Raw genomic sequence first — 18810 nt, 5'->3', positions numbered from 1 at the left:
AAACCACTTTGCCCCAGCCTTTTTATGAAAACTTATATTGAGTTGATTTTGTTCCTCATGCATAATGTTCCTTTGATTTTGTTTGTGCTGCCCCTCCCACCTACCTCCAACCCAATTTGATGACTGGATGTTCATCATTAAAGATGGGCACGATCTGAATTACGATTTCAACCCCCCTCCCCATTTTGGCATTTGTGCCATCGTGACTCGGCTTATTGGTTCTGTCCATGGCAACCGATCCAGCCGTCGGAAGTTTGCTAGTTCGGGACTTGATCGGATGGGTCAGTTTCTGTTCAGAATTACAGACACTCTGGCACTAGTAATTAATTCCCAGGGCCACGGAGTCAGGAAATGAGCTGTGTTTGCCCTCCTTCTGTCGCCCTCAAAACACGAATGGAAGCCCAGCTTTCCTTGATTAGCAGGCTTCCTTCCAAACACGGAGCAGCAACGCAGGGGAGGGACGGGGAAGGGGGTGGGCAGAAAGGAAAGGCAAAAGGCAGCGCGGGAGGCTGGGAGGCCGCCCGCACCGTTCGCCTCTCCCCAGGACAAGGGACGTGTGGGCAAGCCAGCTGCCCCTTGTCCTGGGGAAAGGCAAAAGGCAGCTGTCATGGGCTGGGCCAGCCCAAGCAGGGTGGTTCAAGTCCAAACCTTAAGGCCAAAGTCAAAGGGGAGTTCCAAGAGTAAAAGCCAAGTCAAACCGGTGGTCAGAGCACAAGATAAAGCCAGGAGTGAGTCCAGAGTCCAAGAGCGAGGTCAGGCACAGTCCAAGGTCAGTCACCGATAGTGTCAGGTCCAAAAGCAGGCACAGGCAAGGTTCACAGAACACAAAGTGGTTGCAGGCAGTAGACACGTTGCTTCCACGCCCAGCAGTTCCTCCAGACTGACTCTTATAGCCAGGCGTGGTTTTCAGCCAGCTGCTGGGGCTCTATCCTGCCACTACTCATCGTCACTCTCCAGCAGCTGGCGTCGGCTCAAGAGGCGAGCACTGCGCCGTCTCTCCTTCAGTTCCAGTCTCTGGCGCTGCCTGCGGCGTTCCTTGGGCGTGGGTGAAGCTGGGTGGGTGGAGGCTCTTGGCTGCGCTGCACCTGTAGAAGTCCCTGGCTGAGCTTCCTCTGGAGTAGTGGAGCTAGAGGGTGCTGGTGCCTCAGCTGCTGGCTGTAAGCTCTGATCAGCCAGAGCTGTTGCTCCTGATTGCTGGCTTCTGCTGAATCAGGGCTAGGGCTGGCTACACAGGGCTCCTCTTCTCCTGAGGAGTCCTGGCTGGCTACACGAGGCTCCTCTCCTCCAGAGGAGACCTCACTCTCAGACTGGGCCATGACAGCAGCGTGGGAGGCTGAGAGGCCACCTGCGCCGTTCGTCTTTCCCCAGGTCAAGGGGTGCATGGGCAAGCCAGCCACCCCTTGTCCTGGGGAAAGGCAAAAGGCAGCGCGGGAGGCTGGGAGGCTGCCTGCGCCGTTCGCCTTTCCCCAGGACAAGGGGTGTGCGGACAAGCCGGCCGCCCCTTGTCTTGCGGGGCAGGTGAATGGCGCGGGCAGCCTCTGAGCCACTCGTGCTGCTGCCAGCTCCGCAGCGCACCAGGACAGCTGGCTTGCTGTGTGGGCAGGGGCGACTCAGGACTCGGAGCGCACATGCGCGCGCAACAGCCTGACTACAGTTGCTCTGGGCGCTGGCCTCCCTGATTCCCGATTTTGGACCGGAAACGAGATTTAATCGGTTAGAACCGGGAACCTGCGTTCGGCGGCAGCCCAGATCCACGAACGGCTAGATCAGAAATTTTTTTTGGATCGTGCGTATGTCCATTCATCATCATCAAACCACTCCTCCCCCAACCTTTCCCCCTTCCTGGTCTTGTTTTCTATCATTTTAAATCATAAGTTTCATAGTGTTATATTGACCTACCACTGTAACAATACATGCAGCAGATTCTCTGAATTCCTAGCTTTCATTGAGGGTGGGAGGAGGTGAGTTAAGTCTCTCGCTCATTCCATTACAGAGATATGCCTTTTCCCTTATATCTCTGCAAAGGAAAGAGCTAGAGACTTGCTCTTTGAAGTATGTGTAGCTTGTTGCCAGTATGTTCAGCTTGCTTTTAAAATGAAAGAGGGGAATTCAGAGAATCTGTGCATATATTGTTTTACAATGGTTGGCCAATATAACGCTATGAAAATTACAGGGTTTTTTGAAAAAATTCAAAAACCCTAGAGGCACAGGGGAAGAGAGGTGGCCACTTCCAGTGCCAGAAAAATCAGTGTGGTTTGAAAAGCACATAGTTGCAGTTGCTCCAGGCTCAAACCCAGTCTGTTTACCCCACCAGTGCCTGCCTGTGGCCAGCCCAAGAAGGGCTCTCCGGTTTGGACTATTGGGGGGACTTAGGGAAGGCTGGTAGAGCTGCTCCCTTTTTAGGCTTCCCCATATGTTCATTTTCAATCTTTTTTTAAAAAATCAGTGGTTATAAGAATGCAGAAAAAATAGGGAAGTGTTGTGACATCACGGATGATACCATCAATGATAACATCACCCTCAGTTGAAAATCCTGGTTATTTAAGTCATGTGCAGAACAAAATAAACCTACTCTACAATTGTAAAAATGCAAAGGTGATGGGAGAAGTGTGGAAGAACTGTACTCAAACCTATTCCAGTGCTTGGGGATCAACTGCTAAGAAAATTAAGAATAAGTTGAGTGTGTGGGAAAACCCCTGCTTTACCTCAGAGTGTATCCTCATGTGCCTTCACGACATGCCCTAGGGTTGCAACTGTGTATAGAGGCCTTTAGGTAGTTTCCATATATGTAGATTGATGTCATTTCCATCCTGTCTTTCCTTCAGTGGCTCAACATGCTGTACATGACTCTCCCCTCCATTTTATCTTCACAACAACCTGTGAAGTAAAGTAGACTTACAGGAAGTGACTGGCCCAATATCATGTCAGGGCAGGAATTTCAGCCTGGGTTTCCCAACACTCACCCCTACTCTATACTGGCTTTACATTTTACAGTCAAGTATCAACACACCTTTCTTAACAAACATGAAATGCAGGAACTGACACATTTCCATAGTCAAATGCTAGGATAAACAATAAGATTTTTATTTGGTGTCTGTGTAGTGTCAAGTAGATGCCTGTCCTCTGATGATCTGCCATAATCCCAAAGATCACCACAGGATGGAAAGCTTACTTGATAGTACACAGACAACTAGTAACAACCTTGCTGTTCATCCTAGCATGCCCCAGATCTGCCTCTCGCTTCCATTAACATCTGGGAGATGATAGAAGTGCTTAATTGGTGTCCAGAGGCTGTGAAGAATTAAATGAGGGTGAACCAACTGAAACTTAATCCAGACAAAATTACATGGGGCTGCCTTTGAAAACTGTCCAGAAACTTCATTTTGATCCAAAATTTGGCAGCCACGCTACTGTCAGGGCTAGATAGAGGGGTGGCTTCGCCCTGACATTCACAGATCTGCACTGGCTGTCAATTTCTGGGCACAATTCAAAGTACATGATCTTAAATGTAATGTCTTAAATAGTTTAAGGCCACCATACTGCCTCCTCTCATATTGTGTCCCATATTGTGTCCAGCTTACAAGTTAAGGTTTGCCTCACAACCCCTGCTCTCTGTGCCCCTGCCTACAAATGTAAGGTGGATGGTGACCAGAGATGGGTGTTATTCAGTAGTGGCACCTCACCTGTGGAATGCTCTTTCCTTGAGTCTTGCATGGCACCTAGCCTACTCGCTTATTAGGTGCCAGGCCAAAACATTTCTTTTCGCTTAGGATTTTAATTTGGGACCTGATACAATGTTTGTACAATCTGCTTCTAGTCTGAGGATTCTTATGAGGAGCATTTACGTTTATATCATCCTACTATATAAAAGGCTAACTGTGTTTCAGACAACTCACTTCCTACCCTGGTGCACCTCCAGAGGGCACTGCTGTGGAGGGAAGCCCAGAAGAGGCAGCCCATCCCTCTAAGAATGCACCATGGCTGGAAGCCCAGGCCAAGATCAGGCACGGGGCAGGCACAAAGCCTACCCCCCGCCTTCATGCAGCTGGGATCAGGAGCAGAGCAGGTGAGAATGCCTGCCACCTGCCTTCGCCCACCTGGGATCAGGAGTGGAGCAGGAGGCAATGCTCAACCCAACCGTCACCCAGCTGGCATCAGGAGCAAAGCAGGTGTCAATACCTGCCCCCTGCCTTCACACAGCTGGGATCAGGACCAGAGCAAGTGGCAATGCCCACCCTCCACCTTCACCAAGCTAAGATCAGGAGTGTAGCAGGTGGCAATGCCTGCCCGTCCCCACCTTCACCTAGCTGGGATCAGGAGTGAAGCAGGAGGCAATGCCCAACACCACCTTAACCCAGCTGGGATCAGAAGTGGAGCAGGTGGCAATGCCCATCCCATGCCTTCACCCAGCTTGGATCAGGAGTGGAGCAAGTAACAATGCCTCCCTCCCCCCGCTTTCACCCAGCTGGGATCAGATGCAGAGCAGGCAGCAATATCCACCCCCACATTCACCCAGCTGGGATCAGGAGCAGAGGAGAAAGCAGTACCCACCACCACCTTCACCCAGCTAGGATCAGGAATGGAGTAGGTGGCAATACCTGCACCCCCTTCACTCAGCTGGGATCAGGTGTGGAGCAGGTGGCAATGCCCTGCCCCCACCTTCACCCAGCTAGGATCAGGAAAGGAGTAGGTGGCAATACCAGCACCCCCTTCAATCAGCTGGGATCAGGCGTGGAGCAGGTGGCAATGCCCATCCCATGCCTTCACCCAGCTTGGATCAGGAGTGGAGCAGGTAACAATGCTTCCCTCCCCCCGCCTTCACCGAGCTGGGATCAGATGCAGAGCAGACGGCAATACCCACCCCCACCTTCACCCAGCTAGGATCAGACACGGAGCAGGTGGCAATACCAGCACCCCCTTCACCCAGCTGGGATCAGGTGCGGAGCAGGTGGCAATGCCCTGCCCCCACCTTCACCCAGCTAGGATCAGGAATGGAGTAGGTGGCAATACCAGCACCCCCTTCAATCAGCTGGGATCAGGCATGGAGCAGGTGGCAATGCCTGCCCCCACCTTCACCCAGCTGGGATCACTCATGCAGGAGGAGGCAATGCCCACTTGCCTGCCCTCCCCTTTCTAGAGCCCATTGTATTTTCCCCCACAATGGGCTTTGTTACTAGTCAATCATACTTGTTAATATTTACTAATTATTGGGACTGCTCTTCCCGGGTGGATTGTCTATCTTGGGTTCTTTTGGAGGCTTCTTGTCTAGTTCCCTTTTTAAAATGGAGTGCATTAGGGTCTCAAGTTAAAGTGGCTTGTGTTCCTCCTGCACTTTCTGCAGTTAGAGAACTATGGTACATAATGCCCTGACCATATCCATTTGATCCATTTTCACACACTAACTTAACATGAGCCAAGTGAGATTTAAAAACTGGGAGGAAATCTTTTCTATGGAAGACACTTGGACAGACAGGGGAAAGGATTTTTACTTTGGATTAATTTTCTCAGCTGAGGTCTAGATATGATTTGTCAACTTTTGCTGAATGGCAATATTTACAACTACAGCATTTGTTGGTATCCAAGTATCACCAAGTATGGCTGCATTAAGAGTTTTAGAGTCTCCCCCACTTTTGACTCTCATGAGTCTCCCCCTCATTTGAATCTATGCAAAAAACTAAACTACAATATTTGTTTATAAATATTTGATGTCAATGACTAAATATGAGACCAGAATCTTAGGAATGAATGGGATAAAGAGTTAGATCACCCGGTTTTGGCGAAGCAATGGGATAAGGGCTTAAATACTATACCTGTTTCTTCTATAGATCATAAGCTGCAATGTATTCAGCAAAAAAATTATGTTTAAAGTACATGGGACACCACAGCACCTTTATAGTAAAGGACTAAGTACAGTGTCTAATTGCTGGTGCTAAAGTTTACAGGATGCATGTCTTAAGTTCATACACTGGCTATGTCCAATTATTCAAATTTTTGGGGAGAAAGTTATTATATTAATTTTGTATTAGAATACCATTGATCTTTGAAGATGTTTACATACTTTTAAATTACGTCCTGTATCCTGAAATGTAATTGATGGTCAATGAATTTAATTGATGGTCAGTGGACCCTCTGTACACTTACTGTAGTTAAAAGACTTACATTACAATACTGGAGAAACAAATGCCCACCTCCCATAATTCAGTGGATAGAGGATCTTACAAATTTATCTGTATTTGAATGTATGGCTTATAGATGACAACTGTGGATGGACTTATTTTTAGATATTTGGATACATTTTATGAGCTACCTTAAACAAGTTTCTGAAGCAGCAGAATATAAATGTTCTAAATAAATACTGATTTCCAAAGTAGGAAGCAGATCAAACAGATCGGGAGCAGTATTTGGGATTCTCAGGAAAACCAGTGTCTGGCTCTTGTAGATTTTGGAAAACATTCAGGAATATCCAGTGCTGGCATTTGAAGGATCCCAGGCCTGTTCCTCCACACCACTACTGCCTAGGCAGTAGGAGGGAGGTTCACAGCCAATGAAAGTCTCAGGTGGCTCACAGCATGTGGGAGTCTTAGCTGGCCTGGCTGAACACAATTTGGAGTGATAAAACTCTTGCTATAGGGCTCATAGAATAATAGGAATAGGAGTTCTCCTGAGTATAGAGAGAGGCAGGGAGATTTCAGGTGAAATCAGATGCCAGACTCTGGATTAGTTAGCAGAGAAGTTGTAGGATGGGAATTTCTGAGTACTAAGGAAGGATGACAACTTTGGGTTGGGAAAAAGAGAGTTACAGTAGCTCTTGATATAGAGGCCATAGAATAATGGATCCTCTTAAAAATGAATTCCAGCAGACCTTGATTATATTTAATTGTCATTTGTTTTCTGCCTGGGGTTTGAAATGGAATTATATTATTGCAGTGTTTTTATTATTTTAGACTGCTGTAATCCTAGTCCTATTATATTGTTTATGCAATTATTATCCTATTGATTGCATTGATTTATGATGTATAATCCACTTTGAGTCTCAGTAAGAAAAGTGAGGTAAAAATAAGTATTTGGAGAAAGGGTTTGAATTGCTTTATATGTTATCAGAAAAATGGGTATTCTAAATGCAGGGACAAAAGGTATCTCAGCTTACTTACAAGGATATTGCACGTGTAGGAAATGCATTTTGTGAAGAATGTGCCTTCCCTGCTCTGTCTATATGTGGTTAAACATACATGCCCTTTTCACAAATATAGAATGTACCTCATTATATATGCATCTTCTCTTGCATACTGGTGGGTTATGTGTAGCAAATACTTGTATGAACGCTACCTGAAGCTCTTTGTGTGTAACAGAGAGCAAGAGCACACACTTCAGTAAATCATCATCAGGAAGATTACCATCCTCTAACATTAATGTTTCATACTGCTGTTTCACTTTTGTTCTGAATCGTGAATGAGTATCATGTGCAATAATATGCTGACTGTTTCCTGAATTGGCTGTGTTGAGGATATTTCGATAACATAATGTTTGAATTACTTCCTTCCAGGAAATTCTAAAACTGAGATTAGCTGAGCGTGCAGGAGATACTGAACCATTCACCATGAAATGCGGTTCAGGTTTTTTAGAGCGGTTGTTTGTGGATGTGAATCATCTTCAGTTGTTTTGCCATTTTGTTGCTTGTTGCTGTCAAAGACTTAAGCAACTGCTTAGTAAATTTTCATATTGTTTTAAAAAAAATCAATAATACAAGTGCTTTAGTAAATTGTATTTATTCATTTGTATAGTGGACGATCATTAATCAAGAGTTTTAAACCGAGAAAACTGAACACCACTGAGAGTTGAACTGGGTTTTGGGTGCAAATACTGGGTATTGTGCTACCTTCAGTACTTTCAGAAGACTAGGTAGAAGGTATGCCTTCCCTCTCTAAGAGATGGATCCCTAAGGATGGTTGTTTGTTATTTTTTGCACTCCACTGACCTTGCTAGTTCATCAGTAGTCAGGAGAGGTCCACACCCACTCTGATTGGACTGATTACTGATTGGACTTGATCTTGTTTTTCATCTGTGCTCTGCAATGTAATGTACCACACCTGTACCTTGGATGCCGGGCTGTCTGGCCTGCCTCTAATATTCCCCCTCTTGCCCCATTCTGTAAGGTTGCACAATACTGTCTGTTGTTTTGGCTACAATAATATACAAATCTCTCAAATCTGCTACCACTCAAGCACTTCTTGAAGGGAATTAAGACACAAAACCTACTGTTTAATACCTAGACTATAAAGAGATGCCTTAGAGACTAGAAATCTATGGGAATCAAAGCTCTGTAGTCCAGGAGAACAGAAAACAAATGTAGTAGATTCAGTCATACTTTTAAAATCTCTTTAACTTGGTTAATATGACTTGGTTAATTTTGAAAATATATATTGTTCTAGTTACCTATATTGTTCTAGTCATGTAAAGGTGAGTTGCCTCTGGAATGTGTAGTTAAGAGCAGGCACAAGCTGCGCCCCCTCCCCAGACCTATACCAAGGAGGGCTTTACAGCCTATCCGTTAATTGCATTTGTGCTAGCGGGGCTGCAAAGGAAGAGGTGACATCTGTCCTCCCCTCAGCTGTGCCACTGTCACCTGGCTCCCAGGTGGGCTGCAGAGCTGTCCACAGTTCCACATTGGAACTGGCAGGTTCACATTTCTGCCCCCCCCTCCCAGATTTGTGCCACTGCTGGCATCCCAGTCTACAGCCAGCCTTGCAAAGGCAGCGTGAAAACAGATATGCAGCCACCACCACCCTTTGTGCCACTGCCACCAAGTGGTAGGAGTGGGAAGGGGCTCCTTCCTGTGCTTAATTTCCACCCCTTAGGATGACAAAATACATCAATGTGTCCCTGGCTAGGAAGGCTCTGTCCTTTTGCTCACTGAGGAACAATTGTCCTATGAAAGACATTTGTTTCTTCTTCCTGTTGTAAACAGTAGTGTGTTGTAGAAGGACTGCATTGATGATGTATTGACAGCTGAAGGACCAATTGCTTAACTTAAGTGGATGCAATTACCATCACTATTTTATTTTTTATTTTACTTACATTATTTATAGTCCACCTTACTGAGACTCAATATGAATTACTCACTATAAGTCAATACAGTCAACAGCTGGGACATCCAATAAACAATGTAATAGGGTATGCACTGCAAAAATTTGAAAAGAAGCATAAACTCAAGTGCAGGAATACAAAGATGAAACAATGCTGAACAAAACATAAGTCATTTGATGTGACATTAAACAATGTGGAAACTACCCAGTAGGAGCATATCGACATCAACAGACAGTACCCTGTAGTATGGTCTACAGTCCCTGTCACTTTGCCAAAGCATTTCTCTGAACCATTTCCTAACAGTGCCACCCTGTTGCCTGAGTAAAAAGCCCTCCTGAATAATTCAATTTTACATAGTTTGCAGAAAGCCCAGGGACTGGGAGCTTTCGTGACCTCTTCAGGCAGGCCATCCCGTAAGGTAGGGGTCACCACAGAGAATGCATGTGTTCAAGCAGCTGTTGATTTTGTTCTTTGCGTGGTGATCTGCAGAAGGCCCTGTTCAGATGATTAAAGATGAAAAATGAAAGCACATCTATCACTGTGTGCATTCATGCTTCTCCTATATCAAGGGCATAAACTGCCAAGCAGGGTTGAAAATATCCCCAGCTCCATTCTGTGTCATTAAGAAAGGCCCCAGTGACTTGTGCATGGGAAGATTAGAGAATTTTAAGTCTTTTGTCTCCTGAAACGCAGAAACCACTGAGGCTGATGTGGAAGAATGCTAATGACACAGTAATATTCAGTGTTTAAGTCTGCTGACTGTAAATGTCATAGATACTTAATGTAACTTGCTTACATTTCTATTCTGAAACTTCAACTAACAACTTTAAGTAAAAACAGAGCTGTGAGTACTATCTTTCTTGTATTGGTATAAAGGGTGGGAGAATGCCAGCAAGATTTGCCAACTCCTAAAAGTAAATATATATCACAAGGGAAAGTAATTAGAAATGTAGGAAAATTGCTTTCACTGTATTGGAAAGTGAGTTACATTGATATCGTCATTGTATTTCAGAATTTTTTTCCTCCCCTGATAAGTAAGATTTTTGCCTGTCTGGTATGCAGATTTTTATGACAGTTCCTTATTTTCTTATTTTTATTCATTTTATATAGGTTTGGGGCGGGGGAGGGAGAGTTACCCCACCCACTAAGTATTCAAGATGGCTTATTCAAACATCCTAAATTTAAATTCTCCATTTTGCAGGTTGCTTCCGGTGAATGCAATGAGGATACTGAGGTTTACAACATCACACTCTGCACTGGGGATGAGCTAACTTTAATGGGACAAGCAGAAATTCTTTATGCAAAACCCTCAAAGGAAAAGTCACGGCTCAACACCATTTTCAAAAAAATCGGGAAGCTGAATTCCATCAGCAAATTAGGCAAAGGAAAAATGCCATGTCTGATATGCATGAACCACAGGACCAACGAAAGCATCAGCCTTCCCTTCCAATGCAAGGGCCGGTTCAGTACACGCAGCCCTCTGGAGTTGCAGATGCAAGAAGGCGAGCATACGATCCGCAATATTGTAGAAAAAACGCGACTGCCTGTGAATGTGACTGTGCCAAGTCCTCCTCCAAGAAATCCTTACGACTTGCATTTTGTTCGTGAGGGGCACCGGTACAAATTTGTGAACATTCAGACTAAGACTGTGGTGGTTTGTTGTGCTCTGCACAGTAACAAAATTATTCCAATGCATTTCCCTCTACACTTGGCTCTTCCAAAATTTGCCCTCCCAGAAAGTCTTGTGAAAGGGGAGATGTGGCATGATGACTTTGTCAAGCACTGGTTTGGCCTTTGTGAAGAGCAGTTTGATATAGATGAATATTCCCGTGCTGTGAGAGATGTAAAAGCAGATTGGAATGAAGACTGCAAAAGTCCCCAGAAAAACAGATGTGCTGCCCACAATCATGTGCCCAGCTCTCTTAGCTATGCTCGAGATGAATTGACACAATCCTTCCACCGTCTCTCAGTGTGTGTTTATGGAAACAACTTGCATGGGAACAGTGAAGTGAATCTTCATGGTTGTAGAGATTTGTGTAATGAGTGGGCTTTATTTTCTCATGATGCTTTACAGTACCAGGACTCAGGTGATGGTAGCAGCGACTACCTTTTCCCCGAAGTTAGTGAAGAATCTATGTGTTTACCTGCCAAGCCAGAACTTCCTTATGAAGAGCTGTGGCTGTATCAAGGGGGCGGGAAAACAAGCGATCAGCCTCTTACTCGCACACACAGTGAAAAGAACAAATATGACAGTTATCGGAGCTCTTTCCGGTCCAAGTGTGGTACTTCATCTCTTCCAGCACCTGCCCCTTCAACAGCAGCATCAAAATCTTCAGATGTTTCCCTGCCTCCACCACCTGTGCCTCCAAAGTCTGAAGCAGTAAGTCACATTCATTCTTTTTCCTATTCTTATTTTGTTCATCTAGATTTAAATCTAAAAAGGTTCCTTTGCCATTTTGAACAAATGAGCAGAAAAATACAAATATTCATAATAAATCTTGGCAAGGGATAGACTTAATCCCCATCATGGAATATCTTGCCCTACTACTACTGTAACTTATTTTTCATCTGACATATTTCATTTTTAAAGGCTCAGTATTCTTCCAAAGCTGTGCTTTCTGTATCTGAAAACTATGTGTATACCTCATCTTAGTCATTTGATTTAATTCCTTCCCTGATTTTCCGTTCCGTGTTCCTTGTCTTTCTGACCTATACATATTAGCTATCTTCTCTGTGCACAGTGATCATGATGTTCTTTGAAGCAAAGATTATATTCGTTACAGCAATATACTGCAATATGCTTTGTATACTACTATCTGGAGAAATATGGCAGTGATGCATGAGTGAAAATGCATCAGTGCGCCCAGCAGGGCAAGGAAGCCAGGGATAATATCAAGAATTCTGTTTGAAGACCAGAAATGAGGGAATGCTTAACTGGGGCTTACAAACAAACTGTGACCTGTTACGTATGTCTGGAAGACTAACTAGGGCTTGTGCAACAAACTCTTTTAAACAGATCACTGGTCACTGTGACCTGAATGCACCCTGGGTGACCTTTCACCAATCATGTCATCTTGTATACCTCACAGGGTGGTTGTTAGGATAAAAAAAAAAGAAGGGGGACAATCTACACTGTCCTGAGCTCCTTGGAAGAAAAGCTATGTGATAAAAATGTGAAAGATTGTTTGCCCCTATGTTTTCACTAAGAATGGCTCCAGTGTAAAAGCATCCTAACCAGCTTTTCCTTTTCAACCTCCATGATAAAGGGCACACATTTTCCTTAATTCAAGCAAGGACAGCATGTTAAATGTGTGGGGAAGATTGTGGCACAGGTTAACTTCAACAGGTTAGGTGAACATCATGGATAGATGTGTGGAGAACTTGCAAATTGGAGTAAGATCTACAGGTGGTAATAAACTACTGTCTTCAGAGGACAGTTCTCTTATCAGAGGACAGTTCTCTTTTCTGTGTGGCCTGAGCATCTTTCAGGATCCATGTATGATTTAATTTTTTTAATGGTTTTTAATGGCGGGGTTCCCCAAGGGGCGATACTCTCCCCGATGTTATTTAACATCTATATGCACCCCCTCACCCAGTTGGTGCGGAGGTTTGGGCTGGGTTGTCATCAATACGCGGATGACACCCAAGTTTTTCTGGTTTTTTTTTAAATAAAATTTTGTTGGTGAGTGGAAAAACAAAAGAAAATTTTCCAAATTTAACACATATAATTCCATTTTTTCCCCTTACTCTGTCCCCCACCCTTTTCCTCCCCCCTCCCTATTGACTTCCAACAGCTTTCCAACCCTTAACCCTTCTTATTACTTAAATCTATTTCATTTATATTTTCCTACCAACTTTGAATCATAATATCTCTTACTCTAAGCACATTCTTATTCTTTTACATAAACTCTATCAAACATACTATCAATATAGTATATCTCATATCAATATAACATAACAATATAGTATAATATATAGCAGGGATCGCACTATCTCTTACTTTAAACTTATTCTATTTCTTTTCTTTTAGGCATATACTCCATCAAATACATTATCAATATAGTATATATTATAGTAATATATTATATATATATTGTATGCTATGCCACCAATGTAGCACAGCACACAACACCATATAGCATAACCACATAATATGTTATAATGTAAAGTCTGATCCACTAACCCGTTATTTTGTGTTATATATCATAGATAGTATATCTCATTGAGATATCTATTTACCCCTTCTCATTATCTCATATATTCAATGTAAAATTCCCTTAAATATTATATTAGCTTAGATTATAATTACATTCCCCCTAAAAGGTAAGATCCCTTCTCTCTTCTCATTGCAACATTGTTTTTTTAAAAAAATTTCAAACTGCCACAGTTCTCCTTTTACATCCCACTTTTTTTCCAAAAATTGTTTCAATTTCCCCCAATCAACAATATATTGTCCTAGGTCAAGATCTTTAAGTTTCCTTGTCATTTTATCCATTTCTGCCATGTACAGCAATTTATAAATCCAGTCTTCTACAGTTGGTATTTCTTGTGTCTTCCATTTCTGCGCATACAAAAGTCTTGCCGCTGCAGTCATGTAAAATAACAATGTTCTATACTGCATTGGAACTGCCTCCATTCCCAAGTTCAGTTGCAACAATTCTGGGTTCTTGTTTATTTGTATTTGTAAAATCTCATTTATTGCTTCAATTATTTCTCCCCAGTACTGTTTAGCTACTTCACATGTCCACCACATATGATAAAATGATCCTTCATGCTTTTTACATTTCCAGCATTTGTCTGACATATTAGTATTTCCTAGCGCAATTTTCTTTGGTGTTAAATACCACCTGTAAATCATTTTGTACACATTCTCTTTAATGTTCGTACAAGTTGAAATCTTCACTGTATTTTTCCATAGGTACTCTCATGCCTCCATTGTTATTTCTTTATGAAAGTTTATTGCCCACTTCACCATCTGGACTTTTACTGTTTCGTCCATCATAAACCATTTTAAAAGTAATTTGTAAATCTTGGATATTTCTTTCTTGCCTTCTTGTAGCATCACTTCCTCTAACTCCGAATTTTCCAATCTTATTCCTCCTCTCTGGCAGTCCGCATTATAAAGGTCTCTGATCTGTCTGTACTGGAACCATCCATAACAAGGAGACAATTCTTCTTCTGTCTTTATTCTCAGCTTTGAATGTTGTATTTGTGTAATCTCCTTGTAGGTTAGACATTGCTGTTCATTATCGACAGTTCTCGTATCTATTACTTCATACGGAACCACCCATGAAGGAATTCCATCTTCCATATACAACTTGTATTTCTTCCAGACCATGAAGAGGCTTCTCCGAATATAGTGATGCAAAAACATAGAGTCCGCTTTTACTTTGTCATACCACATGTATGCATGCCATCCAAATATTTTTTTATGTCCCTCCAGGGCCAGCAACTTACGGTTTTTAACATTATCCAGTCTTTCAACCATACAAGACATACTGCCTCATGATACAGTCTTATGTTGGGCAGTTGCAAGCCACCTCTTTCCTTCGCAGCTTGTAAAACCTTCATTTTCACTCGTGGTTTCTTGCCTGCCCACACAAAATCTGAGATTTTCCTTTGCCATTTATCAAATTGTTTGGAGTCTCGGATAATTGGTATAGTTTGCAACAAGAACATCACACGTGGTAAGACGTTCATTTTTACTGCTGCAATTCTTCCCAGCCATGATAAATTCAGTTTGTTCCATTTTATTAAGTCTCTCTCTATTTGTATCCACAGTTTCTCATAATTATTTTTGAACAAATCTATATTTTTCACAGTCAGCTCAATGCCAAGATATTTTACTTTATTAGTCACCTCACAGTCTGTTATCTCCGTTAGCTCTTGCTGCTTCTGTTTAGTCATATTCTTACATAAAACCTTTGACTTCTTTTTGTTCACGTAAAATCCAGCCAAATCTCCAAACTCTTTTATTTTCTCTATTACCTTTGGCATATTTTCAATTGGATCCTCTACTATTAACATTATGTCATCCGCAAAAGCTCTGACCTTGTAAGAAAACTCTTATTTTCATACCTCGGATTGTGTCATCTTCACGTATTTGAATCATCAATATTTCCAAAATCAAAATAAACAACAATGGAGACAACGGGCATCCCTGTCTAGTTCCTTAGCTGATTTTCAATTTTTTTGTCAAATCCTCATTCACTATGATTGCTGCACTCTGGTCTCTATAAATTTCCTAGACCGCTTGTATGAACTTTTCTCCCATTTGCAGCTTTTCCATGGTAGCAAACATAAAATCCCAGTTCAGATTGTCAAATGCTTTTTCCGCGTCTACGAAGAAAAAACCAACCTCTCTGTCACAGTGCTTGTCATAGTATTCAATAGCGTTTATTACTGTCCTCAAATTGTCTTTAATTTGTCTGTTGGGTAAAAATCCCGCCTGTTCTTCAGCAATGAATTCCGACATCCATCCTTTCAACCTCTCTGCCAACACCTTTGCAAATATTTTATAGTCTTATTCAACAACGAAATTGGTCTGTAATCTTTAACATTGGTCAAGTCCTGACCCTCCTTCGGTATCAGCGATATATTGGCTTCGTTCCATGAGTCAGGAAACCCAACTTTTTCTGTTGATGGACGGCCGGCCAGACACGGCCCCAGACAATCTGGCCAGAGCTTTGGAGGCTGTGACGGCATGGTTGAAACAGAGCAGGCTGAAATTGAACCCAGTGAAGACGGAGGTCCTGCAGCTGGGACGGGGGCTCCAGATGTTGGGATCCAGCTCCCTGCCCTGGATGGGACACCACTGGCAACTTTGCCAGTGGTAGAGAGTCTGGGTGTGCTCCTGGATGCCTCCCTATCGATGGAGGCCCAGGTCACGGCAGTTGCCAAGTCTGCATTTTTCCATCTTCAGATCAGGCAACTTGCCCCCTACCTGACGCCCCAAGACTTGGCTACAGTGATCCATGCAACGGTCACCTCCAGGCTAGATTACTGTGACTCACTCTACGCTGGGCTACCCCTGGGCCTGATCCGGAAACTACAACTGGTCCAGAATGCGGCAGCACGGGTCCTGACCGGTATACCTTACCAGTCACACATCACACCTGTCCTGCGCCAGCTGCACTGGCTTCCGGTTGAATTCATGTCATCTTGTATACCTCACAGGGTGGTTGTTAGGATAAAAAAAAAAGAAGGGGGACAATCTACACTGTCCTGAGCTCCTTGGAAGAAAAGCTATGTGATAAAAATGTGAAAGATTGTTTGCCCCTATGTTTTCACTAAGAATGGCTCCAGTGTAAAAGCATCCTAACCAGCTTTTCCTTTTCAACCTCCATGATAAAGGGCACACATTTTCCTTAATTCAAGCAAGGACAGCATGTTAAATGTGTGGGGAAGATTGTGGCACAGGTTAACTTCAACAGGTTAGGTGAACATCATGGATAGATGTGTGGAGAACTTGCAAATTGGAGTAAGATCTACAGGTGGTAATAAACTACTGTCTTCAGAGGACAGTTCTCTTATCAGAGGACAGTTCTCTTTTCTGTGTGGCCTGAGCATCTTTCAGGATCCATGTATGATTTAATTTTTTTAATGGTTGAGGTGAAACTACACCCCAGAGAAATACACCTCTTTCAGCATGTGGAAGTTGCTGAACTCATCTGAAGTAGCTTTCTGGATTATGATCATGGAGGTGAAGCATTAGTTACATTGTTAGCCTAACTACCATAGTTTATTTTAAAATTTTGTTTCATGATTACCAAGATAAACTATTTAAATGCTTTTTTCTGATAACAAGGATTTGCTTAACCAAAGAGAACATGCCACTTTTTCCTGGTATAATATTTAGAAAGCAAATTCAACTTATTAATTGCTTCTGAATATATTTTTGCCATTTGCCCCTTTACAGTAGCACTCTGCAATGCACTTCTGATATGCATGGCAGCAAGTATGTGTACTTGGTTTTTTGGAAAAGAAAAGGGACACTAGTACTGAGCTGCTACTTCTTCAATAACTTCCATAACTATCAGTCTCAAATATTCCATTCTTGAGCAAAGTAACAGAATAGGTGGTGGTTGGACAAGTTCAAGCATTCCTGGATGAAGTAGATTGTTTAGATCCTTTCTAGTTTGCTTTCAAGCCTAGTTATGGGACTGAAACAGACTGTTTTGCCTTGGTGGATGACCTGCATCAGGAGATGGCCAGAAGGAGTGCAACTCTGTTGATTCTCCTGGACTTCTCAGCAGTTTTCAGTACTATTGATCATGGTATCCTTCTGGGCTGGGACTGAGAGGCACTCTTTTGTGGTGGTTCAGAAGGTGGTGCTGGGGAACTGCTGCTTAACTGCTTGGCCTTAGGCCTGCAGGGTCCTGAAGGGCTCCATCTTGTCAACATCTATGTGAAACAACCGGGTGAGGTCATCTGGAGATTTTAGCTGAGTTGTCCTCAGTATGCATATGACACTCAGTTCTAAAGTTTCCCTGAGAGGCTATAGAAACCTAACCCTGTGCCTGAAAGAAGTTCTGGAGATGTAGGTGAATGTAGCTTAATCCTAACAATACAGAAGTGCTACTGAGGAATGGAAAGTCTGACCTGGGAGTTTAAGATGTCATCCATTCTGAATGGGGTTGCACTCCCCTGAAGGAACAGGGCCATAATTTGAGGATGCTTTTGTGCCCAGGCCTACTACTGGATAAGCAAGTGGCAGTGGTAGCCAGGAGTGCTTTTCACCAACTTCAACTGGTTAGCCAGTTGCAGCCTTTCCTGGGCAGAAAAGATCTAGCTGCTGTGGTGCATACTCTGGTTACATCTAGATTTTATTACTGCAATGCACTCTATGTGGGGCTGCCTGACAAGTGTTCGGAAACTTCAGTGAGTGCAAAATGCTGCAGCCAGGAAATTGACTGGAATGGATTGAAGGGACCATATCACTCTAGTCTTCTCCCATCTTTGGTGGCTCCCCATCTGTTTCCAGGCACAATTCAAGGAGCTGGTGTTGACCTTTAAAGCCCTATATGGCTTGGGGCCAACATACCTGAAGGAATGTTTGCTCCCTTACGAACCTACCCAGCCACTACCATCATCTTCTGAGAGTATGCTTTGGGTGCCGCAGGAGTGGAAAATGGTAAAAGTCTGTTTACTGAAAAATCAGTAAAAGTCTGGTTTTTTTATCTTGGTCATTAATTTATCAGTTTTTTAAAAAAATATGGTCAGTATTGTTTTTATGAATGCAATTTATGGGTTTTTTGTTTTCGTTACTGCATTTGGGGGGAAACATCATGACTTCCCAGTGAGAAGACAGATTTTTTTCAGTTGAACTGTAGACTATAGTGCATATATTATATTGAAGCGCATATGAACACTATTTTATTTTGTTGATTGAGCTTATTTGTGAATGAGTCTTACAAACAATGGGAAAATGTGCTTTTAAATCTGAGTGGTTGAGTAAAAAAGACAAAAATAGATATATTGTATCTGAATGGGGACAGAAGAAAAGTGAAGGAGAAATGTTTTGTGTTGTGTGTGCTAAAGAATTTAGTGTCAAATAGGGGTTTGTAGCAGATGAACAGCACACCGCATCTTGTAAACATAAGGATGAGTGCAGGAATCAGCTGGCTTCGTTTCAGCTACATCTGTCAGTGGTTTGTCCTGGTGTGCCGGGGGAAAGTAGTTCTGGTAGCCACTCTGTGGCTACAGATGGCAAAGGAACTATTCTGC

General features: G+C 43.0%; 1 protein-coding gene across 1 annotated transcript in view; it reads left to right on the top strand.

Moving 5' to 3' along the window:
- Positions 1–18810, top strand: part of GAREM1 (GRB2 associated regulator of MAPK1 subtype 1) — a 138737-nt gene that overhangs the window by 102240 nt on the left and 17687 nt on the right. The window contains exon 4 of the mRNA XM_054985416.1: positions 10286–11464. Coding sequence (XP_054841391.1) covers positions 10286–11464 — 1179 coding nt within the window. The remainder of the gene's footprint in view (positions 1–10285; positions 11465–18810) is intronic.

The sequence above is a fragment of the Eublepharis macularius genome, chromosome 7 (genome assembly GCF_028583425.1).
Source record: "Eublepharis macularius isolate TG4126 chromosome 7, MPM_Emac_v1.0, whole genome shotgun sequence".
Classification (NCBI taxonomy): Eukaryota; Metazoa; Chordata; class Lepidosauria; order Squamata; family Eublepharidae; genus Eublepharis; species Eublepharis macularius.
The sequence above is the reverse complement of the archived record's forward strand: the minus strand, read 5'-3'. Positions and strand labels throughout refer to the sequence as shown.